At 48.2% G+C, this 25,698-nt stretch overlaps 1 protein-coding gene and 2 long non-coding RNA genes across 20 annotated transcripts; 2 read left to right on the top strand and 1 right to left on the bottom strand.

The window, feature by feature from the left end:
* Positions 1-952: 952 nt before the first annotated feature.
* IKZF4 (IKAROS family zinc finger 4) lies at positions 953-25,526 on the bottom strand. 16 transcript variants are annotated; one of them, XM_036018831.1, is made up of 10 exons: positions 21,714-21,876; positions 21,163-21,240; positions 17,280-17,327; positions 12,006-12,099; positions 10,567-10,671; positions 9,361-9,621; positions 8,521-8,688; positions 5,885-6,034; positions 5,301-5,432; positions 953-4,686 (listed from the first exon to the last, which is right to left on the bottom strand). In XM_036018831.1, the coding sequence occupies exons 3-10, from the start codon at positions 17,298-17,300 to the stop codon at positions 3,926-3,928; spliced, it is 1,692 nt and encodes a 563-aa protein (XP_035874724.1). In that variant the 5' UTR covers positions 17,301-17,327; positions 21,163-21,240; positions 21,714-21,876; the 3' UTR covers positions 953-3,925. The 16 variants fall into 16 exon arrangements, with proteins under 16 accessions (XP_035874724.1, XP_035874723.1, XP_035874722.1 ...); XM_036018830.1 differs by having other exon boundaries at positions 17,280-17,330; XM_036018829.1 differs by having other exon boundaries at positions 20,917-21,240.
* On the top strand, positions 13,966-20,735 carry LOC118499062. Of its 3 annotated transcripts, none has more exons than XR_004901565.1 (3): positions 13,966-14,047; positions 19,458-19,633; positions 20,567-20,735. It is a non-coding gene; the product is annotated as an uncharacterized LOC118499062 (long non-coding RNA). The 3 variants fall into 3 exon arrangements; XR_004901564.1 differs by lacking the exon at positions 13,966-14,047 and adding an exon at positions 17,352-17,476; XR_004901563.1 differs by lacking the exon at positions 13,966-14,047 and having other exon boundaries at positions 19,385-19,633.
* LOC118499063 lies at positions 15,193-15,978 on the top strand. The gene is made up of 2 exons (XR_004901566.1): positions 15,193-15,238; positions 15,535-15,978. It is a non-coding gene; the product is annotated as an uncharacterized LOC118499063 (long non-coding RNA).
* Positions 25,527-25,698: the final 172 nt, after the last annotated feature.

Here is a 25,698-nt window from a genome sequence, read left to right on the forward strand (position 1 = left end):
AGAGCATTTTCCACATACACCAAGGTTGCGGGTTCAAGCCCAGATCAGGGTGCATAGAAGAATCGAACAATGAATTCATAAATAAGTGAAACAACAAATCGATGTTTCTCTCTAGAATGAATCAATAAAAAAGTTTAAAAACATGGGTAATGGAAAATGAGACTCTAGATGGAAGTGTCTCCAATATTCACTTGACTATAGTCTCATGGAAACAGGAAGGCAGATATTATTACCATATGGAATGACAAGCAAGGTAGATGGAACAAAAGAAGGCTGAGTGAAAAGGACAGAAAATATTTAATACATATTTAAGATAGAACCAAATTCATGTGCCTATCTTGGCTTTTCTTGGGATTTTTAGAGCCTGGGGTTTCACCAGCTGCATTCCCTGGCATAAAGGTATGGGCACAAACTTTGGAGTCGCACATCTTTGGGTTCAAATCCAGGTTCTGTTGTTTATTGGCTGATAAGTCTTGGACTTTTATTTCTTCATTAGTAATCATGATCATTTCTTTGTAGGTTGCTTCTATGATTAAGTGAACATTTGTCACAGTGCATGGCATTTATGAGTGCTCAGAAAGAGATAGAGCCTGTTATCATCATTCATGTTATTGTACTTGTGTACCCTGGATATATAATGTGTTTTACATGTCGTAGGTTCTCAACAAGAAATGTCTGATAAATTTCTACTTTGTTTGGATGGATATGTGTGTTGGCTTTCTCTCCTATCCTGCAGGCATTTCTGGAAGGAAAATCTCTTCTATTTCCCATTTTAGGTTGAAAATTCTTCTGCTCTTCTACAGTAACAATCTGACTATGCTTGTTTGGTTTCCTCTCAATCTTAGACTTGTTCACCTTCAAAATGTTTAGTAGTTAGTAAAACACGCTGCAAGGAGGCCCCCCTTCCTCCCAGTAGAAAGCAAGGCAAAAGAAATCTGCAAAAACAACCAGGGGTGTTAAATTACTCATGTTTATTTATAACAGACCTTCAGCCAGTACAGTACAAAACTTACAGTAGTATATCTCCGTTACACAAATATTTACTTACAATATATTACATGTACAAAATGTTTTGCAATAAGTCTCAAAAGCTAGTTTAATTCCCCTTGAGAAAGGAGAAAAACTCTTTTAAAAGTAAAAGGGGGCAGGGGAATCAGAGGAAGAGGAGGAGGTGAAGGGATAAAGTCCAAGGAGACACCAAGCATAGGCTACAAATGAAACCCTGGGAAAGAGAAGAGAGGTGGTATTGCACTTGCGTCAGTGTTTTTTTTATTTTTTGTTTTTGTTCTTCATAACTTCTGATTAAAAATATATATAATATATATATTATTTACACAGGGACAGAAGCTGCCAGAAGCATTACAAAATCCCACCTGCAGCTTGGACACAGACACGAAAAAACAAAGGTCTGGAAAAGTGTCTATTTAGAAATTTTTTGTGTATGGTGTTGATTGTGAATATCAATACAAAAGGAAAACACCTCTTTTCTCCATGTGGGTTTCAATGCATTTTTTTCTTTTTTTAATTTATTTTTTTTTATGCAAAAGGAGTTGGGAGAGAGCGCATGAGGGTGTTTGAGGTTCCAGAGCTGAAAGGCTCTAAGAAGTAGGATTTTGTACCTAAGACCCTGGTTAAAGTGCAGCGATGGTCTGGAGAGAGACAGAGTGCCCTTCTCTCCCCGTCTTAGCACCTGGTCTTGCCTTCCAGTCTCTGCTCTCATGGGCTCAGAGTGCAGCCTCAGAGCATAGTCCTTCATGTTCTAGGAGGTTACAGGTGCCAAGCTGACTGGGGGAGGGGATGGTGGCACCCTAAGGCTCTGATACCTCAGAAGGGACTAGTCCTTTTGAGGTGTCACCAAATACACAGCAGACACAGAAGAGATGGTAGGGGGTAGGTCTAACAGGAAGGGGTTCAATAATCAGAACAGTTGAGGAGAACCCCAGATATTAATCTCAGCTCTGCTGCCATTCTGAAACAAGGAGCCAGTTCCCCAGGTTACTGTTGAGAAAACTCTCCCCTTCTCCAGAGACCACTCTCCTCCCAGCTAACTCCCTCATCCTCTGCCCTTGGCAGCATCTGTTTATTGCTACATTGTCAAGGAGGTAAAATCAACCCACAATGCCCTGCCCTGACAACCGAGTTCTCTTAGGGAGACCACATAATGGGGGAGAAAAAGGAGGAAGAAGAGGAGAAGTTTTTTTAGGGTCTCCCTTCCCATAAGAAAGTAAGGTAGACTCTTCTTAGAGCCCTGAAAAGCTCCAATCCCAGGGTCTGTTCCTTAGCCAACCCTTGACCATCCCCTTAAATTATCCCTGATAGGGAGTGAGAAAAGTAGGAGGCAAAAGAGCCAATAAGGAAAGGACATGTGGAAAGAAAGATGGGAAGAGAAAAGGAGAGAGAAGGACCAAGTGTTACAACTTGTGAGGTGTTGTGTTTGGTTTTTACTTTTTTTTTCTTTAAATATAGAAAAAACAGCCTTTGGTTTGAATCTCAAGAAAGCAGAGAATGAGATGGCTGTGGCCTTGGGCAGAGAACTCTTGTAGAAAGAGACCTCCATTGCAGTGGAGCTGTATCTCCTCCTGCACCCTTCTCACTAACTAGGTTACCCAAAGAGCCAGGGGTCTCTGCAGTAGCCAGGAGGAGAGTGCCCCCTCCTGCTCTACATCTGGGAGCTGAGTGTAGAAGGGGGCAGTAACGGATGACCCCCCCCTTTCAGTTGTGCCCATCCCATTCTTGCTGGGACAAGAGTGGAAGGGGGTGAGGGGTGCATGCCCCGGTTCATCCTGGGATAATTTTTGGTTATACTGAAAATTAGAAGAGAGAAAAGAGACACTCTTTTCTTCCTAAGAAGGTGAATCCTGCTTAGGGGGGAGAAGAAGGCAGCATGACTGAGGGGGAGATGCCCCCTTGTCATCAGGCAGCAACCCACTAGTTTCTCCTAGGAAGGGGACTGCGGAGTCCCTGAGCACCTAGGAAGGTCACCAGAGTGAAGAAGTCTGAGAGGTGGAAGAGTACGAGAAGAATTTTGCCTCACCCCTTCCCATGCCCTGGTTCCCAATTAGGCACCTGTGGCTCCCAGTGTGTCAGAGGACTGCAGACCTAGCCTTGGCCCCTGAGAATATAAAATTGGGGCACTCCAAGGAGAGAAAAGCTACCACTGAGTAGACTGGCAGGTTGAAGAGAGTAGAGCAGTGTTGGAGGTTGTTCAAGAAGTGGAAAGAGATGTATTATCACATCCTAGAAGGAGATCCTGAATGTGGGCTTTGGGGAACTTGTTACTAGGAGGATGTCAAGAGAACTCTTAGTCCCACGGTGATGGGACAATTTCTTCAGCCCCTCCTACCTCCAAATGAGGGAATTCTTCATTTGTTCAAGGAAAGTGCAAGCTGCCTAATATGAGAGGGCACAAGAGGTATGGAGTACCAGGTTGAAGGGTCCCAGAGAGGAGATATAATGCCACGGAGCTAAGGTAGGACCAGGCCAGAGAGCTATCAGCATCAAAACTGAAGAATCACATAATGCAAAAGATGAGGACTTAAAGCAAGAAGCTCAAGATTTCTTATTACTAAGAGGAGCTTCCCACCTAAAGTGGAAAGGGACTGTGGGCAGGAGGGTGGGGGAGTGGCAAGTGACTGATACAAGTTTTAAAAAAATCAACTAATTATATTAATAACTTAGTGAGTATGATGGGATAACAGGTTGAGAGAAAAAGGAGAAACATAATAAAAGACCTGTTTAACCACAATGCTTAAATCAGTCAGGTTAGGAGAAGAGAATAGGTGAGAAGGATTCAGGGTCAAGTGTGAAGTTAGGTAGCCAGTGGAGGGGGCTACACAGCAAAACTCCTTGGGATGTGGTGGGGACAGGGCTAGACTCCTGTGGGTGGGGCTGTGGAGGGGTGGACTGAGGCAAGGGCAGTGGGTGGCTAGCCCACCTTGTGCTCGCCCCGGACAATGTGGGAGGAGAATTCGTACCGGTCCTGGCTGTGATAGCCGCAGATGTTGCACTCAAAAGGGTCTCTGAAGCCATGGCAGCCCATGTGGATGGTGAACATGACATGGTCCAGGAAGAGGATCCGGCAGTGCTCACACTTGAAGGCCTTCACGGGCTCGCCGCTCTCACCCACCACCCGAAGCACTTCCTTGGAGGGGCCTGGAGTGCCCCGCAGTAACCCCTCCTGTGGCTTGGGGTCCTCTTTGGCGTAGGCAGGACTGGGCCGGCCCACCACAATGGTGGGAGGTGGCTGGGGTGGGGGACCCTGAGGGAGGGAGACCACCCCCCCAACCCGATCTTCGTGGTTGCTCTCTGTATCTGTGGAGTCTTGGCAGCCATTGCTGGGGGACGCCCCAGGGTCAGTAAGGGGGCCTCGGGCCCGGTAGAGGAGGGGACCTCCATCAGCCAGGTCCTCAGGTCCCTCACCTGCTTCTCGGGATCCTGGAAGCTCCAGTCGACCAGGGAGGGGCTGCATCTGGGTGTAGACAGAGCTGATGACGGGTGTGAGTTCTGAGATGCAATTGGTAGGTGGAAGGCGGAGGGGACGCAGATGCTCTGTCCCCACAAAGGCCAGAGAACCTCCAAAGCCAGGCTCCAGGCCATGGTGTGCCACCAACTCCACATCCTTCTCATAGCCACCGGAATTCACATCATAGGGGAGGTCTGAGAGGCTGAAGCGCATCTGCTTCTCGCCTGTGGAGAAGAGGCTCTCAGCAGACCTGGATCTGGAGAATGCCTAAGCTCCCCAGGATTATTTCTGTGTTTTCTTACCCTTGAGGATGGTGGTAACATTATTTACTACTCTTCATTTATTTCCCTTAAAGTTAGGTCCCTTTGCGGACCTCTCCCCGACTCTAAACTATAATCTCAGAGAAGAACTCAATCCCAGGTCACTGGTCTTCACTGCTCTTTCATTATTCTCTATAAAGCTCCAGGTCCTTCCAGAATTAATGATCAAGGCCAGGTGGCATCCTCACACTCTCCTCCTCCCTCTGACTCTAGGGGCCCTTACCTCAACCCCCAGAGACCGAAGTCCCTGCTACTCTCAAACACTGGGACAGCCAGAGCCCCTGACGTCCTCTTCTTAGAACCACCACGTGAGCCCTCAGTACTGACCCCTCTCCACCCTCTCGAGGCACTTTCTCCCTCTTCGCTCTGCCTCTGCTCTGGGGATAGATTCTGAGGACCAGACCTCTCTCTTTCCTTCGATTAGACCTCTAGGCCCAACTGGTCTAATGGCTACTGGAGCTCAGATATAGATGAGCTGTGGCTTAAAGCTGATGTCTCCTCTATGACTGGACTCTTACCTACAAACTTCTGGGGGGTGGAACGCTTGCGTTTGGTGAGGCTGTTGGCCAGACGATCAATGAAAGTTGGCCTCTCAGAGGACGAGTGCAGCATAGAGTCTGGCACCATCTCTAGGTCACGTATCTCGTCACCTAGTGGGGAGGTGGGGATAGGTAGTAGCAGCTGAGCAGGGGTAGCACTGGCCCAGCAGCTTTCACCTGGAGAAAACCAGCAGGTCAAGAGCCAGGGGAAGTCACAGCTGATGCTTGGGAAATTAGGTTCTGCTTACTTCACCCCATCTAGAGCTCATCCCAGCAACATGTCACATCATTTGGGGACACTTATATACATCTGACCCTTAATTTTACACTTCTCGTGTTCTCTAGCCCGCACTAGACTAAGGACATAGATCAAATCCTCCCCTACCTCTGGGTCTCCCTGCAGCGCCTGCCAGGGGGCTCTGCACCAACTGGGTTGCTCAGCAGATTTACTGAAGTAACTGTCCCTTTTCCATGGACCTCTCCCTTCATGTAGGGAATCACCCTTATCCTGTGTCCCCTCTGGCCCTGCCCTCAGCTCCCTCAAAGTCCTATCTATGGTCCACCTGTTTGGCCAGCCAGAGCTTGGGCTTCAGTGCTGAGACTCTGCAGGTAGTTGTGACACCGCTCCTTGTGCTCCTCCAGGGTGCTCTGCTGTTTGTAGCTGCGGCCACAGTAGTTACACTTGTAGGGCTTGCCCACCGTGGGAGAGGAGACTGTGGAACAGAGGGAAAGAAACAGCACTGAAGTCATCTCTCCCTGTGCCCTGGCTCTCCAAAATCATCCAGGAGCAAAAGTGCTCTGGCCTGAGGAGGAGGGGATGTGGCTCAGTTGAATTCTTCCACTTGTCTTCCCCTCCCCAACTTCGGCTGCGAGCATGGACAAACAACCAAACCTTGGAAAAGAGGCACACTGAGCAGCCATGGGAGGAGGGAGGGAACCGAGGGCATGTAGTTGGACGCTGGTGACATTTGGCAAAATGGCCAAAATCTGCTCAGAGGAAAGAAGGACCCAGGGACTTCGTGAGGGATCATCCCTGGCAGGCAGGCAGGCTGGCCCCACCCCAGGGTCTCAGAGTCTGAGGCCTACACTGTGGTTTAACCTTTCCATGCGGCAGGTGGTGTCACTGTTGTTTATCAGACAAGGGGATTTTTTGCTTACGAACTATCTGCTTCGGTTGGGGGGAAGCTGGTGGGCTGGTGTGACAGAAATGAGAGCCCTCAGATCTGCTGATGAGGGGAGGGGCAGTTTTCACTGACCTTTACTTGTACTTTTTTACCTCTGCTCCTAGCCCACGTTTACTGCTTATTATTCTTTCTGTCTTTCTGCATCGAGATACGAAGAGAACCCCAGAAAAACTATCAACTGACAGAAAAATTCTGAGAAGAGGAAAAGAATACACGAACAGAAAGGAAAACAATGGAGAAGAGCATAAAAGAAAAGAACAACTTTGGAGGGGTTTTCTTTTTTCTTTTTTTTAAGAACAGGTTATAAAGATTTTGTTTCTAATGAAGAAAAAAGGTTGGGAAAACTGAGATCAACACGCCCTTTAAAGACAACTTTTGAGAGATATTTGTGAGGAGAGAGAAAAGTGAAAGAATCAAGGTATTGTATATTTTAATTTATGGATCTTGCTCCTGAGCAGGAAGACAGGAGGTGTTGCCAGGAAGCCCCCTCCCATCCTCTGCCCCAACTAGACCTTAATCCAATCAGTCTGCTGCCATCTTGCTGTTGCTTAGTATTGGAGGGATGAGATTAAAGCCATGGTCCCCCTGTACCCAAGATTCTTGGGGAAATGGTTTAACATCTAAGAGGAACCCTTTTTTCTTATAATGTAGGTTGCAATAGAAAGCATTTCACAAAGAACAGGACCCAACAATAGCTCTATCTTCTTCTGGCTCTAATGATCTCCTACAGGACCTCCAAAATCCACCCCCCCACCCCCGCCTAGCTGTTGTTGGTAAGAATTCTAGGGGCTAAGCCATCCTTATTCCAAACCAGCAGGGGAAGCAGCCCCTTTTCTTGGGCAAAGGAACATGAATATCTGGCTCGGGCCCTTGATGGGGTTTCGGTAAGGCTACAGAAAGAATAGCTCCTGACCGGCGAATCTTTTTTTCTTTTTCCAGAGCTTCGGTTTCTTGTCAGCAAGTTGAGGATAATAACATCTACCTTAGAACTGTTATGAGGATCACATAAGGAGACACAAGTGAAAAGCTTTGCAGATTATAAAGCATGAATCAACGATGATCTTTCTCCCTGTTGTTTCTCCACGTACATAAAGATAAAGAAGTCCCAGCTCCAAGGCGGGAGAACCTAGAGCAAGGTAGGTGGCTGAAAAACATAGAGGGTGGTGAGGTGATTGCTCTGTCCCTTTAAATCCTGGCCCATGAGATTTTAGGAAAAGAGAAAAATAGCAAGGACAGTTTCTAAGGACAGACCCTACTAATTCTTTCTCCTCTGCCCTCCTTCCCCTTTTTACTAATCTTGAGCTCCCTCCTTCCTGCCAGCTCAACTCCTGGCCTTTCCCCAAGTCCAAGCCAAAAGCTTAAAACAGTAAAATGCTTCAAAACTGCTATCTAACCAGCTGATCGAGGTAGATGTTGACTCAGTCTTGGGTGGGCTAGAAAATCGAGTTAGTCCAGTTCCCTGGCATTGCTGCAAACACTGAGCTCCAGACACTTGTTCTTGCTCCTGGTAAGGTGACAACCTCTTGGAATGAGGAAGAGAAATGGGATAATCCTTTCCTAGGCTTCCTTTCTTCCGGTTTGGGAGGCCCATGGACATTTTCAGGAACCAGCAGTAAGTAAAGGAGAGGACAGACCTCTGATGTCGGGGGTGATGTGAAGATGGTGACAAGTGTGGGGCCTGGGGCAGGTATGGGTGGAAGGAAGTGAGGGGTTATGCAGCGCAGGGAGTGTAGGGTGACTGTTAAGAGCCAAGATCATTGTCTGTGCTCCTTTTGCTCCATGTTACAGAGTGTAGCAGATGTAAAATACTTCATTGAGGAGTTCCTCAAACTTTCTATGGGGCCTGCTGCCCAGAGAAAGGGTTAGAGAGGCAGAACCCTATCTGCTCTGGGAGTGCTCTGCCCTCCTCAGTGAGGACACTGTAACCCCCCCAGACACAAGAGAAGTTGCTGGGCTCTATTTATTGAGTGTACTGGGGTCCCACTTCCTTCTCTCCCACCAGAAAGGTCACTGACCCGAGTGTGTTCGGAGGTGGCCGGTGAGTGCATCACGCCGGCGGCAGGCATAGTTGCAGAAGGGACATTTGAAGGGTTTCTCTCCAGAGTGCAGCTTGATGTGGCGCAGCAGGTTCCCCTTCTGAGTGAAGGAGGCACCGCACTGGTTGCAGTGGAAGGGCCTTTCTCCTGTAAGTGAAAAAACAGATTCAGAGGACTGGGTGTGAGGCACTTTGAGGGCTGAACCTAGTCTCCCGCCCTCTGCCCCACACCGCCTTCAGGAACTCGCTCAGAACACATTTCTGAGAGGCAGGGCTGTGCCACTCAAACAAATCCTGCTTAATCCAGATCCCCTGGGAAGGTGTGGATTAGGGGTGTGTGGCGGAGAGAAGGGCACTAGGCCTGGAACACTGTGCCAAAAGACTGGATTCAAAAACCAAGCCCCACAGGGCTCTCTGTGCCCCAGGAGCCCAAAGCCCAAGGATGCTGAGAAGAGGCTTCTGTATTCCATATTTCTTCTTCTTTTTTTATTCATGAGATGGGAGGGCCCAAATAATACCTGTGAGTCCTAACCTGGTTGGGTATAGCATCCTTCTTGAGACTACAACACCTTCCCCTCCCTTACTTCCCAAGAAAAATATCCGTTTTTCTTTATAATGACAGCTGAGGAAAGTGCCAGGGAAGTACAGGTATTCAGGGAGTCTAAATTCCAACCCCTCCTTTTTTTTTTCTCTTCTAGAAAATGTGCCAGGGGAGGCCCTCCCTTTCTGAAGCTACCCCACTCCAGGCACAGCCTCCTGGCACTGCTTCTGCCTCACCAGCCTGGCCGGGAGGGCCCTGCTGGCCCCCTGGCTCACTCACCTGTGTGACTGCGCTTGTGCACCATGAGCACATTGGGCCCAATGCAGACCATGCCACAGACATCACATTTGAGCTTGCCGTTGGGTAGCCGGATGCCACCAGGGGAGTGGGGCTCTGGCCCACTTCCATCACAGTAGCCCAGGGGCTCCGACAGTGAGTCTTCCACGATCACACTATCGTCCTTTTCCAGGAGCCGCTCATCTGGCCCCAGCAGTCTGCTCGACTCCTCATCGCTGTACATCTCCACCTTGATGGAGTTGGCTGGAGGGTGGGATGGTGTTTAGGATAGAGACAGGCAAAGGGGAGAGCCTGACCTCAGGCCAGAATGGCACTCCCGAAGCCCGAAAGGAGTCTCCAAGCTCTGAGACATTCAGGGTCCTGCTGGGACCTGAAGCAACCTTTTCCTCCTACCCCATCAATCAGGCAAAGAAGCTTCAAGAGAAAAAAGTTGGGGTACACAGGATGTCTTCTGTCACTGGGGAGAAGAAGAAGCTAAGGGAGCCTATCTCTCCACTCTCCTGTCATTAAGAAAGATGTCTGACTTGGCCCTGGGCAGAAAGCCAGCAAGTAGCAGTGGCAGGAAAACGGTCCTGGGAAGACCGAAGAGACAGGCTAAAGAGAGCGATCCTGGAAGACAGACATTGCTTACATTACCCTCCCACCGCATTATACTGAGCCCCTCTACTCCCCTCCATGAAAATCTGGAGAAGGGCATGGAGGAGGGAGGAGCCATCAAGGAGAAAGCTTTGGCTCCCGCTCTGACCTACATTCCTGGCTATTCCAACCATGTAGAGAATGTCACAGATCTAGGGCCAGCTGAGGAGAGGCAGTCATGGGGACCTTGTCTCAGTAGGAGAACTGGCGGGGTGATGAGGAGATCCTTCTCATCCCCATTTCCTGTCTAACTCTAGCTCGTGACCATTTCTATCTGCCTACTCCTCTAACTCCAGACTGTGTCTTTGGGGCCTTTACCTTAATCCCACCCATGCCGCTTTTAATTTCAACCTAGTATGGCAGTGAGTGTTCATTCTCCTTTCAGAAGTCAGGAAAACCCTAGACACTGAGCTCCTTAGTGCTTTTAGAGACTCTGAACAGGAAACCAGAGGAAGGCAGCAATGGGGAAATGGCTGCCAATGGAAGAAGAATCAAGGGCCAAACACAAACAGGGGTGCCTAGTGCCAGGTGACGGAAGGAGGGTACACTTACCACTGAGTGAGCGGCTGGGAGAAGAGTGCTGGCTGTTGGGGGTGCTCACCGAGGGCCCCACTGGGGCCCCAAGGAACTCCTTCTCCAGAGATGAGTCCCCGCTACCTTGGAGGAGAGAACAAGAGGGCAGGTGAAGCTATAGCTGTAACCATTAGTGAACTGCCTAATCTTTTAAAATTCAGTTACATTTATCCTGTAGCCAGATCCAAGGCAGTATTGTATTCCGGGCACCACACCTTGTGCCCTTGCTAGCCTGGGTGCCTGGTGCTGACTTCTGTGAGCTCAGTGACTAGGCCTGCCCACCCTACCTTTATCTGGGCCTGAGGGGAAGAGCATCACTGCCTGACGTCCACAGGAAGCAGGGCTGGGGCTGGGCGGGCCAGGGTGGAGAGGAAAATGGGGGCCTCAGCAGGGAGGCGGTTCAGGACAGCTGTTCTTCCCTGTTGTTCCTCTCTGGAGCCCCCAGCACCAGGTATGGGACCTGCAGATAGGGCAGCTGGAATTGTCCCTGAATCTAATGATAATAACAGCAATTATAATGGTGGCAGCTAATATAAATTGAGGGCTTACTGTGTGCCAGGCATTGTTCAATGCACCGTGAATGAATTATGTCATTTAATCTTCACAACAACCCTATGAAGTAGTTACCAATATTATCTTAATTTTGCAGAAGAGGAAACTGAGGAACAAAAAAGGCTGTGCTATTTGTCCAAGGTCACATGGCCTGTAGTGGTGGAACTGGGATCTGATCACAAAAGTGAGTGCCCATATCCTTAACCACCAGCTACACAGCCAACTGGGCCTCACTGTTTCAGGAGGAGACAGTCGGGCCCATTAGACTTTCTAAAATTAGCCAAAATGAGGTGAGGGCTTCACAGCTCAGGGGCTGGCTAGAGCACTGGTCTTGTAAAATTAGCAAAAATGTGACTATGCCAAAAAATCATCTTATCTGATATGATTCCAATCAGATATTTACTACTTGGTGTTCCCTTGACAGTTAAATAATCAGTTTATTTTCAATGTATTCATTTTAACGTATTGACAAAATGCTTTTTGAGAATTTTGTATGTGGTTTTAAAAATCAGATGACACACCTGAAGATATAAATCATGTCTTTAAAAAAAAAACCCTCCTCCCCACAATCTTCTACACAAATACATAGGTGAAATCAAACACATGTAGACAAACGCACACAGACACAAAGCACATATGTAGATACACATAAAGAGAACATGCCTACTAGGATAAACATACCCATAGCCTCTACATTGTCTGCTAACATGGACATGCATGGATGTGTGCAGACAGGCCTAAATATGGGAAAGAGAGAGAAAGAGAGAGACAGAGAGAGAAAGAGAGAGGGAGACAAACCCTAAAATTCATCCCTAAAGTCCACCTATTAGTACTTTACCAAATTTCCCAGCTACATACATACTTACTTTCACAAAATAAAGATTCCATTATAAAATGGTTGGAGTCTTGGGCCTGAGGCAAGAAATCCGGAACACACCCTCCTGAGGGATCCCTCTCCAGCTTTGGTCAGTGGGAAGAAAACAACCACTCAGGACTGTGGGACCATTTCCCATTCATATCCTCTCCTAAAAGTCCCACTTCCCGCACTCTATCCCGTCAAAGTCTGAGAAAGTTTATTTACTATCTACAGAACATCCTTATGGCTTAACCCTGAGCTGGGGCTCTTTAGATGAGCCATGGTTATCACAGAAGTTGCCCCAAATCAGAACCACACCTATCATGCAGTGAGCATCTCAGAGTTGTGAGCTGAGACTTGTAGACCCAGATCCAGTTTTAAAATGTCCTTTCAACTACGTGTGGGGTTTACTAAGGTTAGAAGGGCCAAGAGGGTATCTTCTCGATCCTTTTCAATCATTAGTGCTGACTTGCCCTAAATCACTTGATGTTAGTAGTGGGAGAAGAACAGGGCTTTGGGCCATGGCACCAAGTCCTTGACCCTAAAAGGATGAGGAGCTTGCTGGAAGTCCATCGTTGGTCCTAGCCTAGTAGGCTGAGGCTGCCTCTTGGGGTCAGGGGCTTGATATATGGGGGAAGATATTCTTAAAGGGATACTTAGAGACAGTAAGGGGAAAACATCCTTTGTGACTTTCTCTATTAAGGCCTGGAAACAGGAGGAAGACCAGGTGCCTCCAGAGTCATGCCAGTAGTTCAAGAGGTTCTTTAGTGCTACAGCCCTCCCTAGGATAAAGGTAAGAGGGAGGACAGGCTCCAGTCTACTTTTATGGGCTAATGTATAAAAAAGAATCTTTTCAGGGGTTGGAAAAGCTTTATGAGGCCCCAGGGATTGTGATTTCCAGATAGAGGGAGAAGGGGACTAGAGTCAGATTTAGGAAGTCTGGCAGTTCCTCTCTTAGCCTCAGAAACCCCAGTGAGGGAATTTCAAATGCCTGGGACTCCCAAGAAATCCCAGACTGTCAAAGCCAAGAACTGAGGCTGCTCTCAGGTCTGAGAAATTTTCTTGGTCAGAGTCAAAAAATTGCTTGAACCCCTAGAAGACAAAGCCAAACCATGAGGTTAACATCAGAACTAGGAGGTGAGTATGGGGCAGAAAAGCAGGAGGGAGAGACGGGAACCAGGGCAACATCCCTGAAGCTAAATGTTTCACATGCAGAAGGAAACTAGCCCACCTGCTCCGGCTGCCCTTCCAGGATCCCTCAAAGAGTGGTTGCCTCTAGGGAATAGCCATGAGGCTGGAGAACCTCCGCACTTCTCTGTAGGGATCTCATCCTAACTGCTTTCCCTTTCCTGACCAGGAGCTCCAGGGTGCCAGGATGCTAGTCTGATAGCAGGGAATAGTGGGTTCGGGAGCAAAGAAAGGCGCCGGTCCCCAGCTCTATTGTGGGGAGGAGGCTGAGGCCCCTCAGATCTCTGTGACAGGCTGAGGCATCTGCTGCCAAGGCTCCTCTTTACCTGGCTTCTCTCTACTACCCATTCCCACCCTGGCCTGTCTTGGCATTTCACCCAGGCAGTTCTACATCTGTCCCCAAGGCCTAATCAAGATGTCACCACAAGCTCCCACTGTCCAAGTCGCAGTCTTTGCTTAGCAACACCAAACACCCTTTCCCATCCTCCGCAAGTGTGAGGAGGAACGCCCCCTCCCCCGCCACACACACACACACACACACTCACACACTCACACTCAGCCCCCATCCTCTCCCTCTTCTCAGTCTCAGGAGTTGTTAGGGAATTGGCTCCCCTAGCCCCAGCACCCCCGCCTCCCCTAACCACCTTCTGCCTGAACTTACATTATCCTTCCCTTGCCGGTGAGACCCTGGGGTGCGAACGCCGCGGCCGCCGCCTTGGAAACGGCGAGGGAGTGCGGGTGGTGTGTGCATGTCTGCGTCTGGGTGGCAGGCAGGGGTGAGCCCAGCCACTCACCTTCCAGGAAGCGTGGATTCCTGGAAGTGAGGGGAACCGCCGTCATTTCGCAGGCAGCGGCAGCGGCACGGTGAGCAGGGGCCCACGGCTGCAGCCAGCAAGAAGAGCTCAGCCCAGGGTGTATGTATGCGAGTGTGTGTGTGTGTGTGTGTGTGTGTGTGAGAGAGAGAGAGAGAGAGAGCGCGCGAGCGCGCGAGAGAGCAAGCGAGTGCACGCTTGGATGTGCTTGAGGAGGGGGCTACAGGGAATGTAGAATGTATATGTGTGTCTGGTAGAGGGGAATGCTAGGCTACAGCATCTCTTTTCCAAGCCAGCGAAGGGGCGGGGTGGGGGGCTGTGCACAAAGAGGGGGAGGCAGAAGCTGTTGCCCTCGTGCCCAGCAGACAAAGAGGAACTGCACAACAAATGCCTGAGAGAAGCAAGTGTGTGTGTGTGCGCGCGCGAGCATGTGTGTCAGAGCGAGAGAGAGACAGAGAGAGAGATGGATGGGCTCTTGGGGTGGGAGGGAGAAAGGGGGCCCCCAGGGAAGGCCCAATGCTCTGCCAGTTGGGGAAGCCAAGGCCCCAGAGGTCATGGGGCCCAGGACACAGGGCAGCTTCAAGGCTCTCAGATCAGCAGAAAGCCCCTCCCCCAACAAACTCAGGCGCTCATATTCCCTCCTTTCCCTCCTCCTCCTTGAGGGAGGTCGCAGTTGTAGATCTGCAGGACTGACCGCCCCCTCCCTGTTAGCCGTGAGAGGGCTCGGCCCACTCTGGTCTCAGGCTGGGGTGGCTCTGCGGCCTCGAGCCCTTTCAGATTCCAGGCAAAATGCTGGTAGTCAGTCTTGCCCTCCCTCTCCTCCTGCGCCCCTGGGGCGGGCAGGCAGCCGACAGCCGTGGATGAATCCGCCCTCTATCAAGACAAGGCTTCTGCTCCCTTCCCTTCCAGAGGAGCTGCTCACTGCCGTGCTGACCTACTTTGGAGACAAGATTTTCTGATTCCAAGAATTTGGGGGTGGGAGGAGCTGTGAAACTTTGGGCTGCCTACCCCTGGATCTCTTTCTACCAAGGTTCCCTTCAACATTTCACAGTCCCAGAAAACTTGGGATGAGCACTGCTCAGTCAAATAATTGTATGAGCCAGCTGGAACAACTCAGTTCCCCCAGAAAGGTACAGAGTGGGGGAAGAAGAGAATTTGTATGGTAAATTAATGGACTCTTCCCTTCTCTCCTGTCTCTCTGCACCTTTAGAACAGATGGACTTCCTAAATCAGGTTCTGTGAAGTAGGAAAATCTCTCTGAGGAACAGGAGAGACACCCTCTCCATCCAGTGGCTAGGTGAGGAAAGGCCACCTGGTGTGAAGGCAGAAGAGCTGTGATGACCTTGAAGGAAGAGGCCCAGTTGTGCACTGCATGTGGCCTTCCCCACTGCTCCCATGTCAGTCCAGGAGGGACGGGTCAGTGGAGGAGGGCCCTCAGAGGGCCCTCAGGAGGACTGTCTCAGCTGCGCTTAGTCCTGCAGGGGCTACTTGCCAGGGCTAATGTTGGCCCTGTCCTGATTTTCTTTCTCCCTCTCTAAGGCAGCTGCTGATATTTGGAATTCTCAAAACACAGATGAGGGGTTTCTGGCCTCTACTTTCATTCAAAAGCTGTCCTATGCAGAGGGCTCTTCTTATACAGGAAATGCCAACCTCCTAAAAGCAGGGAAAGTTTGGTTTTCATAGCCTAGCAAATGCCCTCAGAAAGTTTCCTCTAATATCCAATATTCTCCAGAGATAGGACAGAAGACGGTTCTGTGGGCTATTTCTTCAGCCGCCTTCCTGGTTTCTCTTGCTGACCATGGAGCAGGGACTGGTGTTCATTCGTCTGAGCAGTCCCCAGTAATAAAGCAGGGCCCTGCGAATGGCTGTTGCTCTATAGTGGTTTTTGGAATAGGCTTAACTGAGCAGGGGGTAGGAGGGTTGGCTAGTTCCTCAGAAGGGCTATGAATTTCATATCAATAAAGTATCTTTCAGTCAAGTTAGTCCACTTGATCCCTGTCACTCTGCCCAGCCCGTGGCAGGTATTGAATGCCGTTACCGATTCCAATGCCTTCCCTCCTTAAACGAAAAAGGGGTCAGAGTCATCTTTCCTTACACTACCCAGGGGCTGTCAATGACTCTTAAGTGTGTGCCTGATCCAACCTGCTGTCTCTCTTAGTGCATGCCCACAATTCCTCCATTGGTCTCACTTTAGAGGAAAAAAAGCTGTAAATCATTTCTAAATGGTGCTAGGATTTCTGGCAGGGATACTCATCACGTCAAACCCCGGTTTTGCCTTCCCTTACCTCTTATAATCGTTTCTTGCCCTGGCACTCTAATGGTCCAAAAAATGATTCCCTCCATCTTAGACACACTCTGTCTCAGGCCCTTTCCTGCACCCTTGGAGAGGGGCCAGATAAAGTTCCTTGTTTCTTTTTACCTTGGTAAACTCTGGGAGGATCCTAATTACTTTCATGTCTCTAAAACCAGTCACTTAAGCAGTGATCTCTTCTGCCTCAGTAAGAGTACTCGGCAGGCATGAAAAGCTTTATGTTACAATCATGGAAAAGGATTGTGGGAAATGGGAATTGGGCTCTCTATCTCCACTTCAGAGGCTGTAGGTTGTTGGCCCACTGGCTGAATTCAGCCCATAGATAAGTTTGGCTCCCCCCATGGAATATTTAAAAATAATATTGATAACACTGAGTCATTAGTTTTGGATAGAGGCATTTCATATAAAATTTGGATTTCTGATTTCTCTTAAAAAATTGGAAGTTTTGGTCACATTGGATACACATTTCCACACGGACACTAAAGAGCTGCCGCTCCTTGAGGTAGGACATGTGTTTTCCATTTCATAACGGTCCCACCAACAGTTCTCTTCTGCTCATTATCCTAACCCAGGTCACTCATTTACATACCCACCTGGCCCCCACAGGCCTTTGAGGTTTGAAATCCTGATCTACTCTCTCTCTGGGTGGGACAGAATATCATGTTTGGCTGGTGACTTCAGAGAACAGAAGGAACTATATCTTTGATCTCTTAGCTTCAAATCATTTCTCTCTAATAGTCTCTGCTCATATTCCTTTCCTATTCCCTTCTCCTATCACCCAAGAAGTCTGGGAAGAGAATCATTAGGGAACGTAAAATGACCAAAATAAATGAACGCGATCAAACACTACCAAGCATGGGTGTCAGCTCTGTGACTAGGACACTCAGAGGTCCTGTGCTGGGCTGATGGCTCTGCTCCACAGGAGAGTGCCTGCTCCCAGCCCCTTACAAAGAGAATGCACAAGAGGGCATACCAGACATATAGGAGCGGCCATTGCAGTCTTCTATGTCCATCTTAGATTCTGCTGAAAGAGAAAATAGCTGCTATTAGAAGCCAGATCTGGGAAGGGAGGAGCCTTCTAACATCCTGGAGTTAGCAATAAAATTGAAGGATCACTTAAGTGTGCTCTGACTCTCTCCTAAAGAAGAAAAAACCTCATACGTTGTCCTGGTGAGGAAGACATCGTACCCTGACTTACAAACCCTAAGGTCTCCTCCGACCCACAGCTTATTTCCCCAGGCTCTGCAGTAGCAACATTGTCTTACTCCAGAGGGGTCCTGGTTATGTTCTGAGAGGAGACCCTTCCCCTGTAGGTGGAGCTGATGCTGTGGGAAAAGAGGCAGGTTACAGCTCAGCTCAGTCCTTGGGAAGGAAAAAGTCCTGTAGAGGCTCTATACCATAAGGATGGGGTAGTAATAAGAGGAAGAAGCAGGATTCAGTCATTCAAGGGACTCTGTTTTTTGTGTGTGACAGGAGGGAAGGGGACAGGAAAGTAGATGGAGGAGAGCAGCCCACCTCAGGTTCAGTGAAGAGAGTCAAATTAAACCTTTAAATGGTGTTCCCCACCTTCATGCTATGTTTATTGTTTGTAAAGGTGGGGGAATCTGAACTTAAAATACGGGTTAGTCTATTTGATGCAAGGCAAACAGTAATTGGCAGCAGAGTATTAAACAATGGAGAACTGAGAACAATTAAAAGTGATAATTTGTTGCAATGAGTTATCTCCTTAGGAGCCTGTGGGAGGAGGAAAAAATCTATTTGGTGGAAACATACATATATCCAAAATTGCTTTCACTGTTCATCTAATGAAAAATAAATACTCCAGGGGCAGATTTTGGGGAGCAAGAGTGAGGCACAGGGATAGCCTGAGCTGCCACCAGGATTCCTGGTCTCTGACGGATCTCACTAGGGCAGATGGATGAAAATTCGGTTTACTTGTTATATTATATTGATAGAGCCGGGGGTGGGAGGGTGGGTCAGGAAGGCACACCGGGGTAAAGTCTATTGCTCTGTCTCTTTCCCCACCTGGGTCATTCTTGTCTAGTTGTGGGATATCACACTTCTCTAAAAAGTCTCATGAAAAGAGCCTGAAACATTCACAAAGCAAATCCCTTAGATTACCCCAGAGAGACTACTAGTCTCATCCAGAAAGACTGGGTTTGGACAATAAATTTCCCTAAGTGTATTTTCAGCACCTCTTTTTTTTTGACACCCACCCTGGAATGGACTGAGCTTTGGGACTGCACTGCTAAAGCAAGCCGCAATAAGTGGTTCCTTGAAAGTTCCCTTAGGGGCAAAGATTAAAAGAGCCCAAATCCACAGGGGTTAGTGAACTCATATCCTCTGGAATTAGCCAGAGAACTTGCAGTGGTTAGACATCCAAAGATGAGTGAGGGCAGCCTAGTACCCCTGGGGCCCCTTTCATTTCCAAATCATTAGCTCCATAACTGCCCCTTGGGATTGTTCAAAACTACTGCAAAGCTCAAGATGACTTTCCCCATATCACCACCTTCCACCCTCATCCTCCACATGCAGGAAGAGCAAGAATGAGCAGGATTTTCCCAATTTTCTGCTTGGAGAAACTGAGGCTTGGAGAAACTGCAGTTAAATGATTTGTCTCAGGGCTCATGGTGAGACTGTAACAGGAAAAAGAACACCAGGCTCCTGCCTTTCCAAGATGTGCTTTTTTCATTAAATAGTTTTGCTTCCTTTCAAAAGCCAGGGTACTCAAGGCCTTCATGATCTCTTGCTTTTCCCTGGTTCTAACATCAAATTAAGGCATCCTTTCCTTTCGTGTAATCCCCGTGGGAGTGGGTGGGGTCTGTTACCTAAAAAGGAAGAACAAGTTGAACAGACTCTACCAAGAGAAATATGCTAATGTAATTGTGTGTGTGTGTGTGTGTGTGTGTGAGAGAGAGAGAGAGAGAGAGAGAGAGAGAGAGAGCTAGAAGCTAGACAAGCACTAGGTGGGTAGAGTAGTTGAAGCACAGCATTCAGTCAGCACTGGCTCAGGAAGTGTATCTCATTCTCGGCCACCTGCCGGAACGGCCCCTAAACAATTTCCAGAAGGGTCTGAAAGATTTGTTTTCCAAGTTGGACTTTGTTCCTATTAGTAAACTGAGCTCTTTTGCTTCTTAATCGCTCTTAACAGGTGCCCCATGATACATCTTGGACAAAATAAGTCTTTAGTTGCCTCCAACTGGTCTAAATGCCAACTTGGTAACCCTGGAAATCAGAGGGGATTGAAATTCTGCCATTCTCAGTCATGATATTTTGAGATCCAGCAGCAAATCAGTAGTTGAACATCACCATCTGCTCAATCCCCAGGTGTCACATCCCTCCCCACCTTCCCATTCCCTGTCCCTCAAAGCACCTCCTCCCCTCGCCAAAGCATCTGGCCAGGCAGGCAAATCTTAGTGTCTACTTAGAGAAACTGGGTCAAACTAGGCAGTGCCAATTGGAGACATACCACAGGGGGAGGAGGTATAAGGAGAGAAATTATTTGCACAAGACAGGTTTGGCTGAAAGGTCCTGGAAGGAAACTTGCTTTGTAACAACATAGACATTATTCAGTGATAGAGGTAGGCACACTACGCACTGTAAATTCAGTTCAGCAAGGTGAACACGAAACAATTAGAACAGCTAGTCTCCTGATTCAAAAGTAAGTATCTGTGAGGAGAGAGAAAAGGCTGGTTGGTCACTGTAATCTCTGGAGACAAAGATTTTCCTCCCTGTTCTTTGGATCCTCTTGGCACCATAACAAGAGTCCTCCACGACCTTGGCTTTCTTCCATTAACACAATGTCACATATGAACAGGAAGGGGCATCCCTTCCAGCCAGATTCCCCATCACACTGCCTGACAAGCAGCAGGTGAAGACCAATCCACAGTCTAGCTTCCATGGTCAGGTCAGGCATCAGCTACCATCCCCACCTCCCCATTTCCACAAAAACATTGTCACAGCTCTGTTGGTGACAAAAGCGTCAGAAAGTGGCTCTATCTGAAAGATTGAAATAAGATGGACATCACAAGCAATTAAAACTCTTCAAATACTCCAAGGAACCGTGTTTGATCCAGTGACACTCCAAAATTGAAATTTAAAACACATTCCGTGCAGCCTAGTGGGTAGAAAGGTAGTGAGGGGAATATTGGTGGGAACGAGGGTGGAGGTGGAGAGTATCAAGAATCCATACCATCTTTTTATGATTATTCCTGAACTACAGCAGGGGGAAGCAGAAATCATTTCTCTGGTCTTCCTGAGGACCTGGGATCTGAGGTGGAGTCCAACAATTACTAATAAGACAGAACTTCCCACCTGCCCGGGAGTGCATAGTTCAGGTACTACAAGTACACTGAACCTACGACATTACCCTCCCCTGCCCGTGCCTTCCTGAACTGAATAAACTGAGCAAAAACATGTTGGAGTCACATCACTGGTTCTGCTATCTACCAGGGCTTTGCATAACTGGGGAGGGGAGAGGTGGAAGTAAGCACTGCCCATAACCTGACTGCACACTCTTTCCCAGGAAACAGACCTGGACATTAAGCACTTTGCAGTGCTGAAAGGATCTTTAGGGACAACTTAGTGCCCTCTGAAAGAAACCCACCAACCTTATCTCAGCTTATGTGTCTGTCTTTACAGCAGGAAGATATCTGCCCATTTTTTCACCAGGCTGTAGATGTGAGCTTCTGTCTACATACACATAACACAGACGAAGACAGCTCAGTTTCATTATCCAAGTGCTTGGGGAGCAGTACAGAGAGGATGAGTTCCCAGGTCATCCTAGCAATGGCCAGGCTCTCAGATAAGGGGTAAGAGCTGGAAACACAACACCTGGGCAGTGGGGAAAATATCACCTCATTGTCTCCTTTTAGATCTCAGATGAATGCATCTTTTCTCTTGTTCTTTGTGCTTCCCTGTCCTCCTCATGTAGACTGTGGAAGAGAGAGAAAGCTAAGGTTTATGGGTGGTAGGAGAAACAATCCTACCCCTCCCATGTCTCATTTCAGAACTTAAGGAACTAAGAAAAGAGCCAAATGAAACAGTTTAAATCACTAGGTATGATGCACATGAGATGATGCTCTCTGGGCTTGGGGTGTACCCTTGCATATACAATCCCTGTATTTATAGAAAGACCCCACACAGTCACTGCTGTCCGGCCATATGTGCGGGGTTGGGGCAAGTAGAGCAGGGGAATTCAATTTGAATTTTATAATTATCAGTTTTGAAGCCTAAGATGTCCCGAACAGGGTTAGCTCTATCAAGTGAAGTTTGAAGTTACACAGTAGTCCCAATTAACTATTCTAACTGGGGTAGGGTGGCAAAAAGGTGGATGAGATAAGAACAATTGCCTTTGGTGGCAGCCCTGGACAGAAGTCCCTAATGCATGCTGGTCAAAAGAGCTCACTGTTGTTTGGGTCAGAAAGATGTTTTCAGGCTCCTCTGCTAACAAAGAACCTTGCTCTGACAGTCCATTCAGTAAGCTCTCTTCAAGTAGAGGGACTTGAAACAGAGATTCTCTAGGACCTGGGGAATCTTGGACCTAGAATAGAACTGAGAGATATCTCCCATTTTTAAAAAATATTTTATTTATTTATTTTAGAGAGATGGAAAGGAAGGGAGGGAGAAAAACATCAATGTGTGAGAGAAAACATCGGTTGCCTCTTGCCTGCCCCCATCTGGGGACCTGGCCAGCAGCCCAGGCACGTGCCCTGACCGGGAATGGAACTAACAACTTTTTGGTCAGCAGGCCAGGTGTTCAATCCACTGAACCAAACCAGCCAGGGCTCCACTTTTTTTTTTTTAAAGATTTTACTTATTTTATTTTTAGAGAGGGAAGGGAAGGAGAGAGAGACAGAGAGACAGAGAGAAACATCAATGTGCAGTTGCTGGGGTCATGGCCTGCAGCCTAGGCATGTGCCCTGACTGGGAATCGAACCTGCGATGCCTGGTTTGCAGCCCTCGCTCAATCCACTGAGCTATGCCAGCCAGGGCTCACTTTGTTTTTTTAACTGAAGAAGAAACTAAACCCAGAATGGTTAGTGATAGAAATAAGACAAATAGAACCCAGGTTACTAGTCTGGGGGTCTTCCCACTATGGCACAAAGTTATATTTTGCCACAGCTGGAGGCTTTGGGGCCACCCTGCTTGCTCAGTTTCTTGGGTGAGACAATGAATAGTTTTGGGGTCTACATCTTAGTGAATGAATCCTTGAACTAGAAACATATGGATCAGACAAAGAATAATGATCTCCTTCCCATGTTTCTTTTTCAGAGATTATATGCCTCAGGAAAAAGCCAATTTAGACACTCACTAAATATGTTTAAGAAAGAAACAGGGCTTCTCGGCTCACGGATTATGGGAGCATATGTATTGTAGCAGAGTTTACAAGGTTGATACTATCCCGGGGGATGAGGGAGCCAGGTCATTCATATCAGCACTATTCTTTCTCAGGTCCTTTCGTCTAGTAAACCTTGAACTTGTGTCTCTGTTTCAAATACAGAGTCCACAGCTCTTCTAAGAAGAGGATGCATATCAAACAGCTTGAATTCAGAGCCTTCTCCAGCAGGGTCAAGAGACCAACAAAGAAAAGGAGTCCTTCTGTCTTGGCATTTTTACAGGGTCCCACTTCTAATTTGTTCCCACCAAGTAAAATGAGGCTAGAAAGAGCTGCCCTACAAATACTTTATCTTTATTTTTCCTTGGCTATTTTGTGCGTGTGCTCAAGGAACAGAGATGGCCAGTTTGAGAGAAAATAATTCCTTTGTGGATGTTGGGGGGCCGGTAAAAAGTGGCATGTTCCTCCCATGCTGGGAAGTGCTGGCTGCAGATTTGAACTAAGAGGAAATAAAGGAGAAACTCAGTTGCATTTTCACTGGAAAAAAAGTCAGGACCTATTTTTGAACCAAGTCCTAAAACAAGCTCTACCCTTAACCTACTGGGAGGAAGGGGATTATCCAGAAGCTACAATTGAACTAACTGCATTCAGTTGGCAAGAAAGACATTGTTGTGTGCTTGAGACATCAGCACTTATTGACTAGGACAAGATACAATTCTGAAGCTGCCGAAGTGAAGGCAGCTCCCACCACCCCAGAAGCTCCAGTGAAACCTCTCCTGCTTTCCAATGATAAGGCTATTTTCTTCTTATAAGACTTTATTTTTATCTCAGGAGCCACTCATTTGGCTGTTCTCATGACCCAGGGAACTGTCTGGATTCTGTGAAGTTCCCCACATACCACAAAGCAAGGTTCACTGACCTACTAGCAGACCCACGAGGGGATGAGGGATTCCTGGCTAGGCATTTAACATACTCCTGCCAAACAAGATGTTACACTTCCAGATTGTATGAGTTGGCCTTTTATCTGGTCTTGTCCTCAAAATCTGAATTATATTAAATGGAAACATTCTAGGTAGTCAGACACCTGTTTTTAATGTTTCCTAAAGATATGAACGTCATTGAGTCTAAGTGAACAAGTAACGGTAAGGGGAGATAGCCAGGCCTTGACTGTCTTCAGCTTGGCCATGATAATGTAAAACCTAGAGCTGATGTATGAGCCAGGAACATCAAGCTTACTACTGATGCTTGGAGGGCTCAGGCTGGGGAAACTAGGGCATAGCTGGAGCTATCAAATATGTAATTGGGAGTCAATAAGAGTCGTAACAGTGGAGTTTTGCTTATGAGAGAAGGGACTAAGGTAAAAGAAGGTAGGCAAAGCTTGTTTGACACATTAGTTGGTAATGCAGCAAATCTTCCTGGAAGCAGAGTTAGTAAATTCTTGACCTTGGAGGGGGGAAAGGTATACCTTATTTCCTAAACATCTCACATCTAAAGGTCCGTGTTCCATGAAACATTCCATTGTCTCCAAAAAGGACCAATGATGACCAAACAAACAAACAAACAAACGAACACTTAAAAAGTGAGTTTACAACTCTAGCAAAGGGGAAGAAAAAACTGGGATGGGGCCCTGTGAGGAGTTGCTTGGAGAACTGTTTTAGTTTAGACCTGCTTCTTAAGTCTGTGGCTCCTCTCTACTCCCACCCCCTGGTCTGCCCCAGGGCTTTTTCTCTTACATTTCTTTCTTAGGGTTCATATGCAGTGAATCTCTTCCTTCTTAGCCTTGCTTCTCAGGTCCCCTAGACTTCTTACCCTACACAGTACCTCAAATAGCACTTTTCACTCCACTTTAAGTTTCTTCTCTACCGAATGTCTCCCACTTTGTTCACTGTCAAGATCTTTCCCACCTAGGCCTGTCTTTTCTTCCAACTGTCTCGACCAAACCCAAGTCCCTGGCTTTTCCCCCCAGGTATCCTCTTTGCTTCTCCTTTCCTCGCCGTGTCTCTCTGTTCTACCCCTGCCGTACCCTACCAAAGAACCTCCCGAACGCCAGCCTTTACATGTCCTCCGCGTTAATCCGTCTCCCGCCTTTTCAGGACCCCTTGGTCCCTACTACCACTCCCTCAACCCTGGGGCCTAGTGCCAAACTCCCCAAGTCCAGCCTTCTTCCCTAAGGCCGTAACCCAGCAACCCTGGTGCTGCTAGCCCCGTCCAAATCTCCCCTACTTCAAACCCAAGCCCCTCAGGCCCCGCCCCCGTCCGACTAGGCCCCGCCCCCGTGCTTCGCCCAAGCCCCGCCTCTCACTCACCTGAGGCAGCTCCGCGCGCGCGCAGGCTGGGGGGGTGGAGATGAGAGAGAAGGGACGGTATTGGGGGAGAGGGAGGCGGGGTGGCGGGGGTCCCCCACTCTGGCCAGGGCGGTCCAGTGCGGGGGGGAGTGGGGGGGTCACTGAGGCGGTGGCAGCCGGGCCGGAGCCTGGACCCAGACACTCAGCGGTGGTGGCGGCTCCATCTTCATCAGCAGCTTCACCTGAAGAGGGACGGCCCCCCCATAAGTCCCCCCCATCACAGCCCTCTCCCCTCCCCCGAACAACTTCCGGTCCCACTACGAGGCGACAGGCGGCGTGGCTGAATACCGAGCGCCCCCAGCCATGGAAACTGCTGGGGAAAGAGCTAGGGGAGAGTAGCTGAGCGCCGAAAGATTCAAGTCCTGAAGGCACGGTCTCTTGTAGAAGGTAACTCAATGGCTGCCCTTTCATCTGCATCTGATTTGCAAACTGGGAGCACACTGGACACCTCACGTGTCCTGGCACACGTGCCCCTAAGGCCAAATTTTGCCCCTGAACTTCAAGATAATATTGACTTTAACCTCTCAGCTATTTGCCTTTCCTGTCAAGTGCGCGTTAGGTACTGTGAGGGGGAGGGGTTTAAAGTGGCAAAGTTTTTACTCTCTCGGTGGATATCTTGAGGTCAGTCACCTAAGCAGTAGATATTGACAAACCTTCGAGAAGGAAGCCCCACTTCTTGACTTCCCTGCACCTGTTTCCTTTCTCCCTTT

This window comes from Phyllostomus discolor, chromosome 2 (assembly GCF_004126475.2).
Source record: "Phyllostomus discolor isolate MPI-MPIP mPhyDis1 chromosome 2, mPhyDis1.pri.v3, whole genome shotgun sequence".
NCBI classification, from domain to species: domain Eukaryota; kingdom Metazoa; phylum Chordata; class Mammalia; order Chiroptera; family Phyllostomidae; genus Phyllostomus; species Phyllostomus discolor.